The sequence below is a fragment of the Euprymna scolopes genome, chromosome 36, assembly GCF_053919585.1.
Source record: "Euprymna scolopes isolate OS-2025 chromosome 36, ASM5391958v1, whole genome shotgun sequence".
Lineage (NCBI taxonomy): Eukaryota > Metazoa > Mollusca > Cephalopoda > Sepiida > Sepiolidae > Euprymna > Euprymna scolopes.
This window is the reverse complement of record NC_136517.1, coordinates 6,112,236-6,130,659: the sequence shown is the minus strand read 5'-3', so window position 1 is coordinate 6,130,659 and position 18,424 is coordinate 6,112,236. Positions and strand designations below refer to the sequence as shown.

Genomic DNA, 18,424 nt, shown 5'->3' with positions numbered 1-18,424 from the left:
GTATAGGGACATGTGTGCAGAACAGGAGACTTTAAAAGAGAGGTTTTATTATGACATCCCAATGTATTCAGATTTGTAAAATCCATTGACTTTATTATATTATCAGAACAATAAGGAAAAGTAAAAGGGGAAAATTAAGAAAAGAAACCTCTGTAGGCCATGGCATTTCAAAACGTAATGCTTCTCATCAAAAGGGGAGAAGGGCCAGAATTATACAAAATGCTAATATAGATAAAAAACTGGCTTAATAACGTTTAGTGAAATGAGAATGAAGGAGTAGGATAAAATGGTAAAAAGTAATTAAGAAATATAAAAAGTAGGTACAATATATAAAAATCAATCAAAAGGGTAGTATATGTATTTCTGTATTCCTTATTTTTTCTATTTCCTTTCTTTCTTCATTTTTTCATCTATCCCCCCCCGTTTCCTTTCTTCTTTAATGATCCCCATTATTTCATAGTGATCATATTTTTCTTTTTTTGATATTACCTACATATATACTACCCCACAGCATCATGTTAAAATTGCATTTTTGTTTCTCAATAAGGAAAAATAAAGGGGAAAATTAAAAAAAAAAAAAAAACTTTTTTTCTAATTGCTTCTCATCAGAAGAAGGAAGGGCCAGAATTATACAAAATGCCAATATAGATAAAAACTGATGTAATGACATTTACATATGAAACATGAAGGAATAGGATAAAATGGTAAAAATAATTAAATCAAAAATTAATTTTAAGCATTTAGTTTTGAAATGCCATGGTCAAAAAAAGTTTCTTTATTTTTAATTTTCCCCTTTAAATTTGATGAGATAATAAAATTATATGCAACTTTTATTCCTCATCTTTCATTTAGCAAACAAGTCTTCATCATAAAATGCAGGCATTCTTTTTTACGTGGCATGTTGTCACTTAGCCATGGCATTCTATTCTTATTCAAGATTGAGATTTAAGTCCAACTCCAGTGGTTTTGTACAACACATTTCCATACACTGAATGCATTAAAATTTGAAAATTATAACTGTTCAGTATATGTATGTGATAAAAAATATTGATCTAATAGGTCATGGGTGATCTATTTTAATATAAATGTAATCTTAACACCATGTAAATTTGTAAAATCATTATTGAATGAAACTTTTATAATTATCCATGGGGATGGGGACATAGAAAATCTGAAAATTCTGACTACAAAAATATCAGAAAAACCAATGTCAACAATAGATCTATATGGGATGATGATGATGATGATGATGATGATGATGATGATGATGATATCTATATAATTATAAAACTCTAGCTTTCTTGTTTGCTTGCATCTTGTCTTTGATGATCGGGCGATTCCATCTTTTAAAAAAGGGATGACAGATAAATTTATATATATATATATGCGTATAGGTGTGGTTTAGAGGCTAAGAAATGAGGGTGAAGACTTGTACATTTTGGTTCTAGTTGATGGCACCCAACTCATATGTATTAGCTTTGATCTCACTACTATATATAAGGTTTAACATGCAATTAGGTATAAAATATTACTATATAATAAATTAGCATTACAAGTTGACTTTTTATTTTTAGATAATTGTTATTTTATCAACTTGCATGAAAAGAGCTATGTAAAAGATGCTTAAAACCGTTTGAATTATGCAAATACCATCAGTAGTTCAAAAGTTATGAGAATTTTAAGTGCCAAAATATATGTCTTTCTGGTGACATGTTTCTTTAGAAAAAATGGGCTAAATTACGAACCGCAACATTTCAAGAAATTTGGTAATTTCGCCACCATTTATTTATTTTTCAAGCTATTCTCATGAAACTTGGCACTCTTATGTAAAATTGTGTGCTCTTTCTGATTATTCAGTCAAATCTGATGTATCTCTTTATCATAAGCCATGAATTATAAATTCAGATGTACAAATTTCAAGTTTTTTGGAACTGGCGCATGATATCATATAGTGGGTGTCTATTCATGAACAAAACTAAGTATTATAGTGCTATTTAAATATAGCTTTATTGAGAGCAGGCATTTTCCTGCCTCCTCACCAAAGGAAAGCTTAATCTTGGGTGTAGACATTGAATGCCTAAAGAGAATTCATGGCCAGTGTTTACTACTCTCCTCAAAGAAAAAAAAATTGAGTAGATGTGAATTAATCTCAGAAAGAAATCGAAGAAAATTTTTCATATAGATTTTGGATTTCTGTAAAAGATAGAAATTCCCATAGTTGACCAGAACGTATGCATTTTGGGACCATTCCAATTTTCAATTTTGTAAATCCTCTCTATCTAGCCTAAAAGATACCCCTATTTTCTGAGATGCAACCATAAATCGTACTTTACGTGAATCCTTGATGTAACTTTCACAGTACCAGGATACCAGGAATCCTGATAAGCAACAACTATATATTCACCAGTTGATGGTAATTTTTGTCATTTCTATTCTGTTGTTTTACTGAAAATTCAATTATCTAAACAAAGAAATAAAACGGTAATTTTTTACCTTATTTCCACCTTAACATTTAAAATGATTACTTTTAGAGGTTTTAGGGTATGCTGAAAACGAATATTGCATTTAAATTTTCTGCAAATAGTTTTCCGGATATTAAGCAATGTCATTTCTTATGTTATCGCTGGTGGCCATTTTGGTGTGCTCAAATTCAACCCTGAAAAACTATGCACAAATGCGCATACCAAGATGGCCACCAGCAATAACGTAAGAAATGACATTGTTTAATATCCAGAAAGCTGCTTATTTGCCGAAAATTTAAATGCAATATTCGTTTTCAGCATACCAGAAAACCTTTACAGGTAGTCAGTTTAAAGAAAATGTTAAGCGTGGAAACAAGGTAAAAATTTACAAAATGCATCACAATGAAATTCTTTATTGAACCGCCCAATTATTATTATTATTTAGATATCTTAAGTTATTATTATTATTTAAATATACTCAGTTAAAAAAAAAAAAAGCGGGTTTACAGATTCAAAAAAAATGGTCTTGACAATTAGTTAAAAATAAATTCAAGTTTCACAATATCTTTTTTATTTAATTGTTAGGTGAAAGTACAGAAAAGTTAACAAAAAACACCCTTCCCCATGTTGATAACGTTATTATTTCAGCATGGTAGCATAAGTGCACAGATATCTTTTATTTGTTATATATTTGTTTTTTTGATCACTAAAAAACAATTCTATCTTAAGTACAAATAAGAAGTTAAACGCATGTACTTAGTACATTTTTTGTTTTTTAACGCTTTTAGTGCATGTGTACTAAAAGCGTTAAAAACAACAAAATATTATTGTTTGGAAATCAAATTTGAAAAACTTGAAAATAATTTTTTTAAATTGACGAACTCAGAATAAAAAATGACTAGTCTTGTAAGACAGTTTTCTATTTTTAACAGAGTACTTTAATAAGCTCTCAGCGCATGACACACTTAGTGACCGTTTTTCTGTAAGCGGATTTGATTTCTATAAAAGATAACATTTTAAAGAAAATTCCGCACAATTAATAATTATCAAATATTTACATATTATAAATGAAACTATTATCTATATGAAAATGGATGATATATACTGATTTATCTTATCAATTTTGAAATATTCTTCGTCAACTTTGCTCGGTCATAACTTTGCTTCCTGTGGTCGTAAAAATAAAAATCAAACACCAGTAGAGATGGACTTCTTTGTTTATATAGCCTATAAAATTTCAGCCATATCCAATCAAATTTAACCCCGCGCATTTGTATCCAAACGTAACGTATAAAAATGTAAATATTGAAAAAACTGCTTCCCATTTTGTTGTCATTTTTATCATGTTTTCATTTTTAACTTAGAGCATAAAAACATTGAACGCATAAAATAAATTAACACCATTGGAATGCTTATTCTATTCTCTTTCCATCAATGTAATTCTTTTAAAAATTGACCCACAAATAAAAAAGATATGACTTGTTGAAGCACATTAGATATGTAATATTGCCGATGTCCACAAAAATACAGCATACGCTTGTAATGCTAAATAAATAGATAGAGAATCGTCACTATAATAATAAATATGTAATCTGCATGAATTAAACTATTGTATTTAAGCGTATCTTGTGACTAGACAATGCCGGGTGGGCTGCTAGTATGCAATAAAAAATACTGATCCAATGGATCACAAGAAATCTATTTTAACATAAATGTAACCCAAGACCATGTAAATTTGTGTGAATATGAAAAAAAGAATTTTTTTTTAATTACCTCTCGTCTGAATATGAAGAAAAAGAATCGAATGTTGGAATTTGGTTACTTTTTTGTATTTTTAAAACTTCAAACAAAATGGCCACACTGGAAGGAAAGAAAAAAATATATTTTGTCTCAATCAATCAATCAATCAAATAGAAGTAAACAATGAAATTTATCTAACAATATTTTTGATGCGCAACGCTGTTTTATGGGTGGTCACTCAGGTTTGCATAAGTAATACCATTATTAGTGCTACTGTACTATAATAGCGAAATTTGAAATTTTAAACATTAAATTTCAAGCCAAACCAATGGTCTCTTCTTGTCTTGTTACAGTATTGAATATATCCAAAAATTACGCAAAACGATAAGGTAGGAAAAAATTATTAAAAACATTTTTTTTTATGAAAATTAACAAAAATAAAATGTTTGGCTAAAAATAAAAAAAACACTGAAGAGTTCCAAGGCGAGGCATGTAACTATTGCCAATTTTTTAATAATTTGTGCATTAACAATCATAAACGAGTTACTTGCCTTGTTTTTAGAATAACTGAGGTTACTTCCCTTGGTATGTCACATGTTCCCAAAGAAATATGGTGAGGGTTTTTTTTTTTTACTATAAAAATTAAATAATGCAGTAATATTTAAGTACTTCTGACATGCCAATTTTTTTTTTTTTTTTTCTACATGAAGGTCACCACTTATCAAGGCCCAGAAGTCACTCAGGGATAAGGGTTATTGCATGTACAGTAATCAATGGGATAGTGTCGTAGTAATCGTTAGTATTGGAGATTTGAGTGTCTTACTTAAGTTCATCAGGAATTTGTTTATGTTGGACTTGAAGATATCCAAGTTGTAGTCAGGTGGGAAACAGGCAAGCGGAAGAGAGTTCCACAGGCATGCACTTCTAAGAAAGAAGCTTTGTTCATGGAATGTACGTTTTGATTTAGGTACAGATAAAGAGTGGAAAATTATTGACAGTGGTTTCAGCTAGACAGGGTGTTTATCATGAAAGATTGGTGAGGGGGGAACCAGAGATTGGAGCTCAGACAAGCACTTGCCACGGAAATAACGATAAAACAAAGAAAGGCTCGCAACGTCTCTTCTGTGGGAGAGATGTTGCAGGGAAGAGAAAAGGGCATCCCCCACTAAGCCACAAAGTCTATTTTGTACTCTGTCAAGGCAGAATAGGCTGTTTTTAGCAGCTCCTGCCCAGATGTGGCAGCAGTACTCCATCCTTGGGCGTACTTGGCTTTTATATAGATAGAGAATTGCATCAGTAGTGAGATATCTTCTGGAGCAGTAGAAGGATCCCACCATTTTCCCAGCGACCTTGGCAACAGACTTGATGTATGTGTTCCACTTCAGATCATGAGTAAAGGACAAACCCAGAAGCTTGTCAAAACATGGAGCCTCCCCTAGACGAGAGCCATCCATTTCAATTGATGCCAGATGGGGATCAGAGCGTTGATGATGTAAAGATAGGAGCTCGGTTTTAGATGCATTAAAAGTAACCAGCCATGTCTTCCCCCACTGTACCACGTGCTAGAGATCAGAGTGGAGAGATTTAAGTAGGTATCACTGTTTTTGGTTGAAATTGACACAAAAAGTCAATAGATTTTTTTTTAAAATCGATTTTTTTCATTTTCTGAATTTTGCTGTTATAGTGTAGTTGCAGCTGATTATTAAATGAAACTTTTATAATTATTAAATGAGGATGGAGACATAGAAAATCCAAAGAGAGAAAAATGAGATCCAAGCATGTTTCAAACCTTTGCCTACAAAGAGAGATAATCTTCTGTAGAGACAGGTTCAAATCCGGATTGGGATTTTCTGTTTTCAAAAGGTTATACATAAAAAAAAAAATCAATACAATTAAACATTTTGTTGTTTTTAAAATGTTGGATTTTAGTGCCTTATAATTCAAACTGGTTAATATCATTTTTATTTTAAAACTCTTTTTCACTCCAAACAAGGCATATTGCCATTTAGACGTTATGGGGCTACTATTTGGGATCATAGCTAACAAGGGATTGTGGGGAGTTGAGAAGTTAGATATCTGTTCACATTACATTTAAACTTCTGCAGGTTAGTACAGTCAAGGATGCAGGAAACAGGAAATTCTAAAGTTTAGCAGTCCGAGGAAAAAAGCTATTAGAATAGAAAGCTTTCCATCATCTAGGTACCTCAACAGTGAAGGGGGTGAGATTTTGCTACTTGTCAGGTTAATCAGGAATATGTACATTAAGGGGATACAAGTGCTAGTAGTTTATCAGAGCAAGTTCCATTAAAGTACTTGTGAAACAGACACAAGGATGCAACATTACGGTGATGGGACAGAAGTTGGAGCTTGGTCGATGGTGGATGATCTATTAGCTTTAAGACTCTTTTGTAGACTATGTCGATGCACCAAATGGGGTACTAATACTCCATGCATGGGCAAATTGTTACTTTGAAGAAATATAGGATATTCTTAGGTTTGAGCAATTTTCTAACAGCAGATGGAGCCCATCTTTGCAGCAGCCTTGGCAATAGCTTCAATGTATTTGTTTCAATGAATGTTAAGCCAAAGAGTTCTCAGGTAGGATGTAATTAATCATGGCAATCTGAGATTGAGAATGTTTCTTGTAATTGTTAAGGAAAGAAGCTTAGTCTTAGTAGCATTAAATGTTACCATCCATTTACGGCCACATTCCAATATAGACTGGAGGTAGTTTTCTAGGATTTCTGTCATCATCTTATTAAATGAACTTACAGAAAGTTAAAAATTTAATCAGAAATATTTATACAGGTTTCTGAGCTGGAAGCAAAAGCTTATTGGTTTCCTCAATTTTCCTGAGCAATGACAGAGCATGAGTCTTGCTAGTTTCAAAATAGAATTACTCCACCTTAAAATTGAATGCATGGGCAAATGATGGCAATTTTTATTTCTCCACATTATTAAAAAATATATTAAAACTCACCGATGAGCAAGTCCAGCATTCTGCGCCGCTAGACTTGAAAGGTCAATAAGTTTTGTAAAACAGCTGATGAGGTAAATCGTTATGAAAGCATTCTGAAAAAGAAAAAATTATTTTAAAGATTTACAGGACAAAAAAGTACAAACTGGTGTCGGATCCAGGAATCTTTCTGCCAAATTCGGGAATCTGTACAGAAGTTCGAACAGAACTCTTTATTTAATCCACAAGGGTAGCATGTTCTCGTTCCATCAGCCATGATTGAGTTTTTTTTTTTTTTGTTTGTTTTGTTTTACAAAGGAATCACCACTTATCAAGGCCCGGAGAAGATAAGGGTTAATGAGTGTACAGTGGTCAAAAAAAGTCGTGGAAATTTGGTAAATTGGGTTACTTAAGGGGATGACTCATCAAGAATTTGTTTATGTTGGACTTGATTGGTTGGTTGGTTGTTTTTGTTTTACGGCATATCAACCCTTTCCGGGTTATTTAATGCCGAATCCAAAGATTTTGAAGAAAAATTTTTTTAATAGAATATATTTGTTGTTTCCATGTTGGTTTCTATTTAACCCATAGTTGGAACCCTAACAGGTACTACCACTCTGGGTCAGAGTGGACCTGGGAGCAATGGTAATTAAAGGGTGGCTCCACACTCCCCAAAGCCCGCAAGCTGGGGCCTCACCACTGGATATAGTTTAAGGTCATATCCAGGACCCCCATTGAGGGACTTTTACCGTCTGCAGGGGGACAGTCGGCGTATTCTAATGCCCCACCGACAGGGCTGGTTGGACTTGAAGACAATCATATTTAATGGTTTTATTCCATCAGCTATGACTGAATAGAAGTCCTACGTAATCCTCGATTGTATTTGTACATCTAGAAATAAGATAGATTTAAGTCTCTGTAGTAGTAATGCTACAAACAACCTTACAAAAGGGTATCCTTTCTCTGCTGTGCAGGAAAACCACAAGAAGATGCAAGAGGAGTGTTTTATGGAGAAGGATGAGATAAGCCAGGTGAAGTGGCCAAAACTCTCAGGAAAAAGAGTCAGTATTTTATTTATGCTTGATGAGTAAAATGATCAAGGAATAAAATGTCTCCCTTGCAAAGAGTTCCGGTGCTGTGAGCTATAATTCTCCAAATTCATCAGAACAGGCTCTTAAAATTCATACTAGAATTATCCGTAAAGACTCACAGGGTAATGGATAACTTATTTGGTAAAATTCAGTTGGAAAGTTATGCTTTTCTGAAGTTATACTTTTATTGAAAGTTATACTTTTCTGAAGGATGAAGGTTCAATCCTCAGTGCAGGCGACACTCAGGATACAATTATGCATTACTTCTACGCAGTCAACACTAACAAAAGCATTCCATTCAAAACTCCATGCAGATTCCCAGGTTCGACAGAAAGATTCTCGTGTTCAATAAAGAAGGTCGAAGATGTTACATTAACCAAAACGATGAGAAAATATTTCAAGATGCGAACAGTAGTCCAAAGAATTCAAATAATATGAATAATTAATCCTCATCTCAAAAATTGAGAAACGTGGAGTCGACTCATTTCGAACCAGGTAACCTTACTGTTGAACGCAGGAACTTGGACAGAATTTCCAACTAAGTTGCTTTTCCAATCCACAAGGGTAGTGTAAATGTTATTCCCCTCTTACCTGTGTAGCCGCATATATTGACAAAAGGGTCATTCTGCTTACATACCACTCTCTTATAATACTAATGAAAGAGATTATATATATATATATATATATATATATGTGTGTGTGTGTGTTCTTTTTTACTCAATGTTCAATATTGCATTATGCTGTTCCTCATTCTCCCCTTCAGTTATCTAGATTCATTATTTCTTTCTTCCTCAGGCCAGAGTCATCTCTGCAGCTTGTATATAATTTCTTCATTATGTTAAAGAAGAAGAATTAAGTAAGACAGATTTGAAATGGAGGTTTATTGCGAAAAAAAATATTAAGTATTGTACAATTCATCCTTTTTTTTGTAGGAGAGGGGCAGTTATAGACTATTAGTCTTATTTACTAGCGGGGGTACCCAGCATTGCCCGGTAGTATGGAACAAATGAACGTTAAAACGCAATTGGCTGGTTGTAACAAACAAAGGTGTAAGTTTTTCAAGAAAAAAATAATTCGGGAGTCGAAAATGAATTATTCCAGTTTGATTAACAACCGGTGTTTGTTTGTACTTTGAATAAACAAATCGGGAAAAGAAAGCGCAATTCATGTAAGATACCGAACGTCCGAACGTGTTAGCGAAGAAAAAGAAAAACAGAAAAAACAAAGGAAGAAATGACAGAAAGAAACCTTCGCTTCACTGAAGTTTATTGCTGTGTTTCACCCGTTGTTAAAGGAAGGTTAAAACAACATTATTCCAGTGTTTGTATGCACAAAAAAGAAGAAAACAAAAAAAGAAAACACTGCGGGATGCGAAAGTGAAAATAAATAAATAGAAAGCTATAAGAAAAGAAAAGGCATAAATAAACGTTCGTTTCATTTAGGTTCAACGCTGCATTTCACCCAGTGGAAAATGAAGGTTATAACGACATTAATCCAGTATTTGTATGCAACCATTGTTTCCTCTTTTTTAATGTAAATAAACAAATCGGCATAACGAAAAGTGAAAATCAGGGAGAAAAAAACGGACGTGTTTTTTAAAGAGAACTAAAGAAATAAAATTTTAAAAAACAGGAAAAAAAAAACACTGGGGAATGCGAAGGGGAAAATAAATTTTTAAAAAAGTATAGGAAGAAAGAGCATAAATAAATTTTCGATTCGCTTAGGTTCAATGCTGCCTTTCACCCAGTCGAAAATGAACGTTAAAATGACAGCATTCCTGTTTTTTAAGCAACTGGTGTTCCTTCGTATTGTCCATTGTGAACAAATCAGAGACGGTGTAAACGGGGAGTGGGGGGGGTGAATCAAATAGAGAGAAAAGATTTTACAACTTCCATTGATTCTAACCGATTTTGGCGGTGAACTCTCACCGGAAAAAGTATAGGAATGTGAGATTCTCGAAGAAGTGTAGAGGTAATAGGCCTATAGCACACTTCAGATCCTGTTCTGCAGTTTGTGAACATTACATTTGCATGTAATGTTTTGATTTTTAATCCTATTAAGGTAAAACTCACACGGGAAAAATGAGTTCATTCTATTTATATAGAAAAGATAATTATATTTCAAATGGGAAATTACATTTTAGGGACATATTATTCCCCCCCTAAAACCATTGAAATTACTTTTGAGAAAATGAAAATTGGGGAATATTAATTAATTGATGTCTAAAAGTTTCACAAAATTCAGATGGATATGAATTTTTTTAAAAGGGTTTCACTTTCTTTTTACTCCCTTCACATAAAAATAGATTAAATATAATCAACATTTTCGCTCCTTGAATCTTGGGATTATATGATATTTCTTCTGTATTTTTATAATTATTTTTGGTATTTTGTTTCTTATATTTGCTTTTAAGTTTAGTACAAGCACCGTTTTTAACTGAAAGTTATTATTAAGATAAGACTTATGTATAACATTAACAGTTTTTAAATATGGCTTACATGTATTTTTATCAAAATTGAAAGTCATATCTAAAACATTTGTTATTTTTATGTTTTCTAACACAAAATAAACACAAAAATAAATTCCTTCTATAAGAGCAATTTATGTTTTTTATGCAAATAGTCATGAAGACATCAAAGTAAAAAGAAAGCAATTTTTATGATTTTAAAATAAACGCTAAAAGTCTGTGCCCATTCAGAGCTGTCCAGTAATGTAGAGATGGCAGATATGCCCCTTGGACTGGCCAGAGGCAGGTAGGGATTACCTCCCCTTAGGCGAATGTAAATATGCAGAGACATCACTGGTTGGATGTCTGGTGTTAAATGTTTCTCCATCTCTATAAGTAAGTGTTGGCAGGCCTTTAGCAGAATTTTCTTGCATTTAGATTCTTCAGACTAGTGTTCTCATCTTGAGTGACATTTTAGCAATGTTTCAGTCATTGTAACCTCCAACTCTAAGTAAGTATTAAATTAAGTATATCTTGTCAAACTTGGGAGTCTTTTTGTTGAACTCCAGATTCTGCATGGAATTTTGAACAAAACCACTTTATTTAATCCACAGGTAGCATACTCTCATTCCCTCAGCCATGACCGAGTAGAAGTCCTAAGTAATTAACAATTGTATTTCGAGTGTCGCCCGCACTGAAGATTGAATGTTTAATCTTTAAAAAGTTGTCACTTTTACAACTGAAATTTAACCAAGTATTTTATCGACTACACTATGGATTCTTGCGGACAGAGATCCCAGAGTTTGAAAAAATACACCTGAAGAAGGTCGGAGGTTACAGTGACCAAAACTTTGTGAAAATAACACTCAACATGAAAACAATAGTCCAAAGAATCCAAATAATATAGATGATCAATCCTCACCTGAAAAATTCAAAATTCTTGTTGGTCCATCTTGAATTTGACAATTTTTTCCTCAGATATATGAAAGTTGTTTCAAAAGTAAAGTCTCTAATTTTTTTTTTTTTAACTGAAAGAGTTAAAGAGCTACCAAGACAGGAGTGGTATCATTAAAACGAGCAAGCTTTTGTGTTCACTGCCATTGTCAATGCACGTTTACCAGGAATACAATGACACATTTCTGCTTCTCACGCACATCCATGGCAGGGTAGCTTTTTTTTAAGAGTCCCACACTATCAATATTTGCAACAGAGAGATGAAATTTTCAGGTCATAAATGCATAAGATCAGTCATCATAACAATGCAATTTGCAATCCTTTCTGATCTATTCGGATGGAATAAAAAAAATAAGAGACATTACTTTCAAAACACTCCTTATATTTAGATAATTTCTACTTCAGTCACATAAATTATTTCAGTTTGAAAGAACACTCGAGTTGGATTATTCATCTCTTTTATAACAATGCATTCGCAATCCACTCTGATCCATTCAGACGGAATTTAAAAAAAATAGGAGGCATGCTTTTTAGAATTCCCCTTGTATATTAATTCGCATATCCAATCATTTAATCTAATAGGGACATAAATTGATGAGATAATAATTCAATTATTTTTAATATGAAAATCTCAGTAAAAAATGAATATAAAAAAAATGAATGAATACGGTACTCACAGAACTGATAAGGGCAGATAACTGGACTGGTGTGAGGTTGTCAAAGACGCCGGTAAATATTGGAATGGCTAAGATAATGTAGTTTAGAATTGATCCAACATAGTCGTAAAATTTGATAGAAACTGGAAAGTAAATAAAAATTAAAAATAACAAAATATTCAAATAATATAAATAGTTTGTGTTTTTTTTTCAATAAAAAAATTAAAATAATGTATTAACTAGCGGGACCTGTGGAAATTTCACAGCAGACTTTTTCATATATTGATGTTTGCATCCTGTGGATATTCAGAATAAATGGAGATTCCCTGATATTATTGTAGTTCTTTTGTTAAAACTTCAAAAGTATTTAAGGTAGCAAGGACACCCAACATATCCTGGTCATAAAATACACTTTAATATATTTTAATTTATGCAGATTTCATATATATTATTATAAAGTCAATTTTCTATCGATTCCTATCTATATATCTATAAACGTGAAAGTGTCTGTGTACATTTCCCTACACAATAACTGTCAATTTTCAGTTTACAAAGATTTTCCCAAATCTCAGTACCCTGTATATCAAATTTTGAGTCTGTAGACTTAAAAGTGACAGAGTTATTGTGTAGGGAAATGAACACAGACAAACAGACACGTTCACTTTTATAGATATACTAGCGAGGGGTACCTGGTGTTGCCCGGGTGTTTGTAAGTGTGTGTGTGAAAAAAACCCGAAATGTGAAAAAAAAACAGGTGCCCATGAAAAAAAAACGAAGCCTTGACGCACAGTTGGAAAATAGTAAAGTGTGAAAAAAAAAAACAGGTGCGCGTTTTTGATTGACGTGACGGCGATAGGTATTCAGCAGTTAGCATTTTGTGCGGGACAGTTTTTAATGAGGTCAATAAATCGGTTTGTTTGTTTTTAAAAACCCGCTCCCTGTTTATTAGGGGGAGCATCTCGTCTGGAAATGAAAGCTACCGTCTGATATGATGAAGTCGACATTGACCAAACGTTATTTAGCTCTCTAGAGACCACTGGCTTTCGACCAGTAATTAGAGTCGAGTTTCGCTTTTTGTTTATACCGAAAACCGAATGTAACGCATGCCGATGCGGGAAATGTCGAATAATTAACGTTTGAAAGTCAACAAAATTAAATAGACAGGCGAGCTCCATGGTTAAGTGTGAGATATTACAATTTATAGATGATATAAAAGTTTTAAGAAGTTGTAAAGCGAGCGAGCGCTTCTCTGAAAGAAGCCTTTTGTGGACATCGAGGAAAAGCATACATACATACATACATACATTTTCGCTTTTATATATATATAGATGGATCATATGATATACAGCATACACACGTTGTCATCACCAGTTAAGAAATGTTGATCCTGGTCAGTACCAGATTGGTGACCATTTGGGAATATTAGGTATTGCATGCAGAAGGACATCACCTGTAGCGTGGCTGTTACACTCGAACAAAGGAAAGAAATCCGGGTCAGTATTTTTTATTTTTTAACAAAACGTTTTTATTACTGTTATTTTCGGCACCATTTTAAAAAAATAAATAAATAAAAAAAAGTTTCTTGACATCGTCCATCTTGCCTGGTGTACACTTTTTCTTTACGACCCCACACCGGCCACAGCCAGCCATTTCTTTCCTGTATCTTTACACGTCCATTGTTTTTGAGACGGACTTTGTTTTTCCCACAAGCATGTATTGCATTTTTTCTTTTTTTTTTAGTCTTCTGGCACACACTTTCTAATTTGCATATGTGCAGTTTTTCAACTACTGCTGCTGCTGCTAATCTCTTCGCATGCTGGCCATCCTTCGCTCCTGCTGATATTTTCTACCATATTCATATGTGCTCTGTTACATTCCTTCCTGCAAGAACTGCAAAACCCCAACATTGTCAACTTACCTGACTAGGATATATATGCGACTGAGGATTGCTTATAAATTTAATATTTCTTTGACACTTCCGTCTCTGGAGGAAGCTGATTCAACCCATCTAGGATGAATAATACAATGGGAAAACAGCAACAAACGAATAAATTTCAAAGTAATTTCTTTTTAGTTATTTACATAATAAATAATTATTATTGTTGTTGCTTTACAGAATCGTTTTCATCTAATTTATTCTTTCATATTTATGTCTTATCACTTTAAGTCAGAACCAAAACTAAAATACTTACGATAAGTATTATTTATTTATTAATTAATTATGCCTCTTTGACTATCTCTTTTTAATCAATAATTTTGTGTCAACTTTAAGAAAAAAAAAAATCTCAAGAATGTAAGCGCGTTTTTGGGTGTAAGCACAAGGAATTCCATCCAGCATGGCCGTAGCCGAGATTGAACTCACTACACAAGTTTGTAGTGTAATTCAAATCTTGTTGGTAGCTGAATATTTGATGCTTCGCCAGGGCTATCAAGGGTATTTTCATTGTGAAGCCATCACTAGATAGGTTGCCTACCACGGCTTAAGAGAGTCCCATCTACCCTCGAGAGAAGGATAGACCATGCCAGTCTCTCAACCTGGTATTTTACCTTGCGGTACAAACAGCACCTTGCCTTCCCAAATGGTCACCCATCTGGTACTGGCCAGGCTCAATGTTGTAGAACTTTGGTAATCTGGCAAGAACCGGTGTGTCAACGTGATTGTGTCGCATAATGTGGAATTACTGATAGCTTGAAATATGATAACTAGTTTGTGTGCAAAATTGTAAGACAATGGAGATGAAGAGAACTCAGATATGGAGAAGGTATATTTGGATGGTGAAGCTATTGAGGTTGTGCATGTTTTGGGTGTTCCTTCATTATTAGAGCAAAATTCAAAAATCTAAATATTGAATTTCAAGTAAAACCAATTGTATCTACTTAATTGTCATGGTACAGTAATGAACATATCAAAAAATTATGAAAAACGATAAAGTAGAAAATTAATTATCAATGAAAATGATTTTCAAAGACAGTAAGCGAAAGTTGAGTTTTACTAAATTGACCTAAGATTTTCAGTTTTCAGAAAATAATTACCTTCTCTGTTGTGAAACAAACTCTTCTATTTATTAATGTGATTGCAAGAGTTAGGAGTGGATAGAGTAAGTTCAAGGAATTTCTGTCATTATTAACTAGCAGAGCGGTATCACCACTGACCAAAAGAAGGATTTATCAGGTATGTATATGCAATGTGATGATGTATGGAAGTGAAACCTAGCCAGTGAGGGTTGAGGATATGCGTTGCATGGAGAGAAATGATATGAGAATTATACAATTAATGTAATGTCGATCTTAAAGACAGGCTTAGTTCTGATGACCTCAGAGGAGATTAACTCTGGACAGTAAAGCGAGACGTGTGCAGAACAAGAGACTTTGATGGCGAGGCCACATTGAAAGAATGGTGAGAGTTTTTGGGTTAATAGATGTAGAACAGTTGAGATAGCAGGGTACAATGTGAGGGGAAAGCGACAGAAAACATAGGCGGAAGTGATAAGGATCAATTAGTTTGAAAGTCAAATTCTAAAAGCCATCCAACACATGCCAGTATGTAAAACAGACGTTAAACTGATTATGATGATGTTGATAACTGTTCTCGCCTTTTAGGCTAGTAATAATCAAGACATTGCAGAGTTAACAAAAAATGCATTAGCAAACGTTGTGTTACAGAAGTACATGTCATGATTCTGGGGCCATAACTGCCATGAATCGCTACCCACAATGTATCAGATGTAACTATATTCATAGCTTCTGGGTAAGTCCATTATTCGCGAAACAGGTATATCAGCTTGCTCCATAATAATAATAATGAGTGCTGACACTGATAACACTAAACTTGTTGCATTGCGGGTACACATAACGGGGATGAGACGACATTTATAATAGAAGGCCAAGAGATGTGAAGGAAGAAGCGTTAATGAACAGTTCTTTAAACAGAGTGGGGAATGCATTATTAAAGAGGGGGATACAGTCAATCTTTGGAAGGGGTTTACATACAAAGTTCATTATTATATAAAACGATGGGTCAGCATGATCTTACATATAAACAGAAGACAAAAACACATTACCTTGTGGTTGATAACAAAGACAAAAGATTTACATAACAAATAGAAAACATTTATTTTTCCAGCTGGTGATAAGAATCCGATGCCTGGCTAAGTTGCTATCGTCTTCCTCCCCCTTCGCTTCCTAAGGAGCTTCGGCTAACAGTCAATTTGCTGGAATAACTCTGTCTGTTCTCCAACTCTTCTCGACTTAGACTGAACTGTCCTTCGAACCCTAATTTAACTGTATATATTGATTCTATATTTTTTGTGACATCAGAACACGGCCAAACATGTGCATTCTATGTACATGGACATTGCACGTGCTTCCAACACATGTCCTGGCAACACAAACGACATTACTTAATTTCATTGTTCTATTATTTTGCTCTGACGTAAACTTTGTTGTATGGTTATTCCTCACTACAATGGATAATTCCACTGCATTCCTGGAATCGTATCTAACTAACAATGTGTATTTATTTTAATTTTTGATAACTGCGTTCGATTCCAGCATTCTCCTTCAATAATAATTATATTTGATCTTAATTACTTCATTTCTAACTAAAAATTGGAAGCTGTCTCTTTTAATATACAACAAACTTACAAACAATAAAAGATGGGAATATTTTTTTTTTACAAAAGTGTCGGTACTTGTCAAGTCCTTGAGGCCACTCAAGAATAAGGATTAATGAGTGTATGGTAGTCATTAGAACCATTGCATAGTAATTGTTAGTAGTGAAAATTTGATATAATTAGATCATTTAAGAGAAAGGTTTTACAAGAACTTGTTTATGTTGGACTTGAAGATGACAATATTGTAGTCAACTGGAACCACCGATAGAGAGCAAGGGAAATTATTTATAGCAGTTTTGTCTAGAGAAGTGATTTTTGTGAAAGATTGGAAAGAGGGCTCATAGATTGGAGCTCAGACGAGCACATGTCATGAACATAACGATGGAGCAGAAACAGGCTTGCAATGTCTTTTCTATTGGAAAGTGGTTGCAAGGAAGAGAAAAGGGGCATCACCTACTAGGTTACACAGTCGGTTTGGAACTCTGTCAAGGTAGGATAGGATGTCCAAGCAGCTCCTGCCCAGATGTGGCAACAGTGCTCTATCCTAGGATGATATAATACTGAGTGTTACAAACAATAAAAGATGAGGATGAAGTTGGTTGCATGCTTACATGTAAGAGCATATTTCCTCTGTGCGAGTTTGTATTGAGCTTGAAGAAGATCAAAAAGTTTGGAATTCGTCTTAAACATTTCTGTCGCACCAGACTGGTAAAAGGCCATCGATTCAGCATTCACTCTGATTTGCATGTGTTTAAATCTGATAAAATAAAATTAAAATAAAAACAATAAGAATAATAATCTTTCTTTTGTGTGAGGTAAAAAAAAAAAAAAAAAAACTAATAAAGGGGCACAACTCTTCAAGAATACAAACTTTTGTTTAATAAAAGTAAAAATTTACTTATAAATATTGATGTAGGAAATATGCTTTGTTTACTTAAAATTGACATCTTTTTCATATACAAGGAACGTTTTAAATGTAATGTCTACTTATTTTATTCCGCCTGAATGGATCAGAGAGGATTGCAAATTGCATTGTTATGGCGATTGAACTTATGCATTCATGACCTGAAAGTTTCATCTCTCTGTTGCAGATATTGACATCATGGGACTAAGAAAGAATTCCAAAGGCAAGAAGCATCTGGGAAGTAAAACGGTGAGATTTTGCCGATTGTCAGGTTGATCAGGTTTTTTACACTGAGTGAACGCGCAGAAAGTTTGTCATGTGGTTGTTATAAATAAAACTGGAATAAATAAAAATCCGGGTCAGCATTTTTTTTCGTTTTTAAAAGTTTTTACTGCTGTAACTTTCTTCGTCTATCTCATCCAGTATACATTTTCTTCTTTCTTCGACCGCATGCCGGCCACAGTGACCCATTCTCGTCTTCGACTTTACACGTCCATTTTCTTCGGCCCGCACTTTGCTTCTGCTCCAAGCACATGGTACTGTTTTCTTTTTTTCTTCTTGAGCACACTTCCTAATTTGCATATGGGCGTTTTTCAGTTGCT

At 33.7% G+C, this 18,424-nt stretch overlaps 1 protein-coding gene across 1 annotated transcript in view; it reads right to left on the bottom strand.

Annotated features, from left to right (window-relative positions):
- The window catches only part of LOC145260309 (lysosomal cobalamin transporter ABCD4-like), a 94,312-nt gene that overhangs the window by 38,607 nt on the left and 37,281 nt on the right, over nt 1-18,424 (bottom strand). Inside the window, exons 7-10 of the mRNA XM_080118197.1 lie at nt 17,530-17,675; nt 12,327-12,448; nt 7,183-7,274; nt 4,236-4,322 (exon numbers count right to left, since the gene is read on the bottom strand). Coding sequence (XP_079974323.1) covers nt 4,236-4,322; nt 7,183-7,274; nt 12,327-12,448; nt 17,530-17,675 — 447 coding nt within the window. The remainder of the gene's footprint in view (nt 1-4,235; nt 4,323-7,182; nt 7,275-12,326; nt 12,449-17,529; nt 17,676-18,424) is intronic.